The following is a 4,834-nucleotide window of genomic DNA, read 5'->3' as shown; positions in this document are numbered from 1 at the left end:
AGCCTCCCAAGTAGCTGGAATTACAGGTGCGTGCCACCACCCCTGGGTAATTTTTGTACTTTTAGTAAAGATGGGGTTTCACCATGTTGGCCAGGCTGATCCCGAACTCTTGACCTCAGGTGATCCACCTACCTCCACCTCTCAAAGCGCTAGAATTATAGATGTGAGCCACCGTGATTGGCCTTAAATATATTTTAAAAGCTATTTGATGCAACCTCATGAGAGAATGTGAACCAGAAAAAAAAAAAAAGCTATTTCATGTTTGTCCTTAGAGCCATTTATGGTGGCACTTGGTCCTCTGCTCGAGTTCACAGGTAAGTTCTAGAAGTTTATCCCCACAATTATTTGTGACTTACATTAACCCTGGATCTAAACTTTGGGCTGTAGCTTCCAGACAGTTGCTCAGCTTTTACCTTGTTAGCCAGTGCAGTCGAATGAATTCTGAGTGTCCTGGATTTATCACCTCTCGTAGAATTGTCCCTTCTGTAATATGTCCTCACTTCCTGGCCCCTTGATGGGAAGCTACAGAATTCCTTTGCTAAATTATAAGAAAGGCCACCCCACCTCCTTTTTTTTTTTTTTAAATAGAAAACTAGTACCCAATTCTATATAATTTTTGGCAGAAGCAGAGGTGGTTTGTCGTTGGCTGGGCCCAGATTCCAGTTTTGAGCTACCTCCTGGCAATGGAGGAAGGCAGTCGGCTGAGGAAGTCTGCTAGTGTAGCAGCTTGCCTGCAGGAATTGGTGTTGCAAAGGGTTTCTTGGACAGAGAAACTAAGTAAAACGTAGTGAGAAGGGGGTGAAACAGAAGATAAAAAGAAATATTTCTACTCCTTCAGCAAGGAGACTTTCTTTTATGCCGAGAGAAAACATAAGGGCCAGGTGTGGTAGCTCCCACCTGTAATCCCTGGACTTTGAGAGGCCAAGGCAGGTGGATCATTTGAGGTCAGGAGTTCGAAACCAGCTTGGCCAACATGATGAAACCCCATGTATACTGAAAATTAAAAAATTAGCTGAATGTGGTGGCGGGCACCTGTAATCCCAGCTACACCAGAGGCTGAGGCAGGAGAATCACTTGAACCTGGAGGCAGAGGTTGTAGTGAGCTGAGATCATGCCACTGCATTCCAGCCTGAACAACAGAGTGAGACGCCGTCTTATAAAAACAAACAAAAAAACATAGAGAAGAAAAACAAGCATTGTAGAGTCAGACAGAAGACCAGGGTCCAGATCTCAGCTCTGCCCCTTACTATGTGATATCAGACCAGGGTCTTTTTTTTTTTTTGAGATGGAGTCTTGCTCTGTCGCCCAGGTGGAAGTGCAATGATGCGATCTGGGCTCACTGCAACCTCTGCCTCCTGGGTTCAAGCAATTCTCCTGCCTCAGCCTCCTGAGTAGCTGGGATTACAAGTGCCCACCACCATGCACAGCTAATTTTTGTATTTTTAGTAGAGACAGGGTTTCATCATATTGGTCAGGCTGGTCTTGAACTCCTGACCTCATAATCCACCTGCCTTGGCCATAACAGGCATGAGTCACTGTGCCCAGCCCAGACCAGGGTCTTAACCTTGTTATTCTGAGGTTCTACATCTTCATTTGTAAAATAGGCATAGAAATACTAAACCTAACGAATGGTTGTGAGGTTTATATAATTCTATGTTTACTACCTCATATAGCATCTGACACATAGAAAACAGGTACTGAATTTTTTTTTTCCCGAGATGGAGTCTCGCTCTGTTGCCCAGGCTGGAGTGCAACAGTGGGATCCCAGCTCACTGCAACCTTCACCTGCCAGATTCAAGTGATTCTCCTGCCTCAGCCTCCCAAGTAGCTGGGATTACAGGCACCCACCCCCGCGCCTGGCTAATTTTTGTATTTTTAGTAGAGACAGGGTTTCGCCATGTTGGCCAGGCTAGTTTCAAACTCCTGACCTCAGGTGATCTGCCCACTTTGGCCACCCAAAGTGCTGGAATTATAGGCATGATCCACCACACCTGGCAAGTCTATTATTGATGTCTCAGGATGCAGGGGATGACATTGACGAATGAATCTGAAAGTCATACGGGATATCATTAGCACATGCTGCAGGCAGGCTTTTCCCCCAATCTCTTGGACTCATTTTGTTGCCCAGGCTGGAGTGCAGTGGTGTGATTCCCCTCCTGGACTGAAGTGAGACTAGTCCCGAGTAGCTGGGACTACAGGTGCACGCCACCACAGTTGGCTAATTTTTATATGTTTTTGAGAGATGAGGTATCCTTGTGTTGCCCAGGCTAGTCCTGAATTCCTGGGCTCAGGCCATCTGCCCACCTTGGCCTCCCAAAACGTTGGGATTCCACGTGTGAGCCACCACACTTGGCCATGTCTTTCTTTTATAAATGAGTTCATGGCAATTAAGGGTCACTAAAAAGAGCAGACACAAATCAGTCAGAGCCAGACTGACTCTGAATCCAAATAGTGCTTCTCTCAGTAAAATGGCAGAAACCACAGAACACAAATTATGTTGGTGGGATTCGTGTGACTTTTAATTTCTTATTTTACTAATGTCTTACAGTAAGTGTGAGGAGTAAAGATAGGGATGGGGTAAAGGTAAGGAAGAGAAAAGTATCTTTCAAGTTCCTTGAACTATTGAAGCATGTGCTAGGATAAGAAAGTTCAGTAAAAGCATCATGTCCTTATCACCAGAGCTCTTAAAGGAGACGTGGAAGAGAGATGGGGCAACTCTTCAGCTCTGGCAGAAGTGACTGCTGGACAGAGAACAAATCCTGCATCAGCCTTGGCACAAGTGAAAGACTGGGCAACACAGATGCTACACAGTTGGGCAGATGAAGAGCTGACTGTCCAGAATCTACTTCTAGCAAGCAAGTAGGCGCATGCACACCCCTCCTCTGGTCTGAGTGTCTCTTCCTCTCCGACAGGACCCCACCAACTGTGCAGCCATGGGGTAAATGTTGGGGAAGTCTTTTAGAAAAGAGAAAGATTTCTTTTTTATATTTGCTGGTGGTGTTGATTGACCAGAAGTGGTTTCTTTTACTTTGGGGCAATAGCATTGTGTTCTGGTGACAACATATCCTATACTTAGTACTCGTAAAAGGCATACGAGAGTGAAAGCAAGGCCTCTTTAGGACCTAGACTAGTGGGAAAGGGAATGAGTGGATTCTAAGGATAAGGACATGAAAAAGCTAATACTATATCACCACAAATGAACTGACACATAAATGACACCTTGGCTTTTTCCACTCATAGAAACACTCACTTCTTCTAGCTTATACTACTAAATCTAAGTTCAGCTTAATCAGTTTACTGAGCTTCTAAAGTAAAGGTGAAAAGCTACATCCTTAATAGTTTTTTTCTCCTAATTAAATGGATTTGTGTAAGCTGAAAGCCTAAAGTCTAGGGATTCTTTTCATTATTTTATTTGGTGGGGGAAACCCTTAAAATTCATCACTGCCATTTTTTTAACCTACAGGATTGAAAGAATATGAAATGGGCAGGGATGAGTCATTACACAAATCATAGACATGGTCAACATGCATCTAATTTTACCCACTGAGCAAAGAGAGCTAACAGGGGTAAGTTCTTTTGAGAAGAACCAAAATGTGTTTAAAAGGGAAGAATACTACACTAGACTATTTTTTTTCCTGCATGGAAGAAAAGGATATATGGAATTGAGGGAGGTGGAAAGTGTCCATTAAACAAACACCTATTATTTGTGAAACAGTTCTATCAGAGTGGAACTGGGTGTGGACCATTAGTTTATCTTTGGCAGTGATCTTATGTTTTAGGTATCTAGAGTAAGATTATTTAGCTGGATAATGGCTGGATAGTGTGAATAATTTCAGTTCACAGCAAATGACGAAGATCACAGATTTAGCACCTTAGTTTGTACTTCCTCTGCACCTGAATCATCAATCACTGTGAAGCTTAAGCTGAAGGTCAGAAAGCTGTATTCTTAGATAACTCATCTGTGATTGTTCCAGGACTGCAGTTTACTTCAATCTAAGGGGTGGTTTTCTTATTAGAGAATGTAAGTAAGTATTCAATACTAAATATGAGACTGAAGCCTTGAAGACATTTCATAGTGGTGTGGCAGGTGTTATGTTTCAGGAACAGGCTGTTTAACAAGTCAAATGCATATCATTCCCTCTTAAGCATTAACTCTTTCAAAGCAATGGAATTATATTTTTTGGCTCGAAATGGTGGTTTCTTCTATATTTGATTTCTCGGTTTTCTTAGTAGATATTACTGTCTCCTCTAATATTTCTTCAAAGCTTTCCCCTATCTGGGAGGTTTTCTTAGAGGCTACCTTAGATGCCTCCTCCTCCTCTTCCTCTTTCTTAAGTGATAGCCCAGTGGATGAGACTTTGGAGGTTGTAGAACTGAGGATTCTAGATGGGAGCAGATAACTTGGATTAGGAAGTGGATTCAGCCCCGAAATGCTTAACCCACTAGTGCTAAAACGTGTCTCTTCGCCTTCCAGCAGTTTCCTGTAAATTCAACAGAGAAAAACTCTTAGGAAGTCAACTTGTAACTCCATCACCCCCCCCCACCCCGAACTCAACCGTCCAGTCCCGATTCATTTGATTGAGATTCCAAAGGACTTTGGAGTTTCTTCATGAGATTGAAACTAATAAATATTTAATTTCAAAGCTCAAAGAGTTGGAGCGTGTGCATGGGTGTACACACACATACACCCCTTCGGCACCAGCCATGTTTAAATCATTGTCAAAGGGAAACCTATCCTATTCACAAATATATTCCAGAAGGAAAACCTACAACTCCCCTTGGCCACATCACACCCATTTTTGGCAATTAGCAACAAAGCTCTAGGGAGAAGTAA

At 42.9% G+C, this 4,834-nt stretch overlaps 1 protein-coding gene across 1 annotated transcript in view; it reads right to left on the bottom strand.

Moving 5' to 3' along the window:
- Nucleotides 1–2,492: 2,492 nt before the first annotated feature.
- The window catches only part of INA (internexin neuronal intermediate filament protein alpha), a 13,530-nt gene continuing 11,188 nt past the window's right edge, over nt 2,493–4,834 (bottom strand). Inside the window, exon 3 of the mRNA XM_032281485.1 lies at nt 2,493–4,481. Coding sequence (XP_032137376.1) covers nt 4,172–4,481 — 310 coding nt within the window. The 3' untranslated portion in view covers nt 2,493–4,171. The remainder of the gene's footprint in view (nt 4,482–4,834) is intronic.

This window comes from Sapajus apella, unplaced genomic scaffold, assembly GCF_009761245.1.
Source record: "Sapajus apella isolate SASKATOON/1434 unplaced genomic scaffold, GSC_monkey_1.0 scaffold13, whole genome shotgun sequence".
NCBI classification, from domain to species: Eukaryota; Metazoa; Chordata; class Mammalia; order Primates; family Cebidae; genus Sapajus; species Sapajus apella.
The sequence above is the reverse complement of the archived record's forward strand: the minus strand, read 5'-3'. Positions and strand labels throughout refer to the sequence as shown.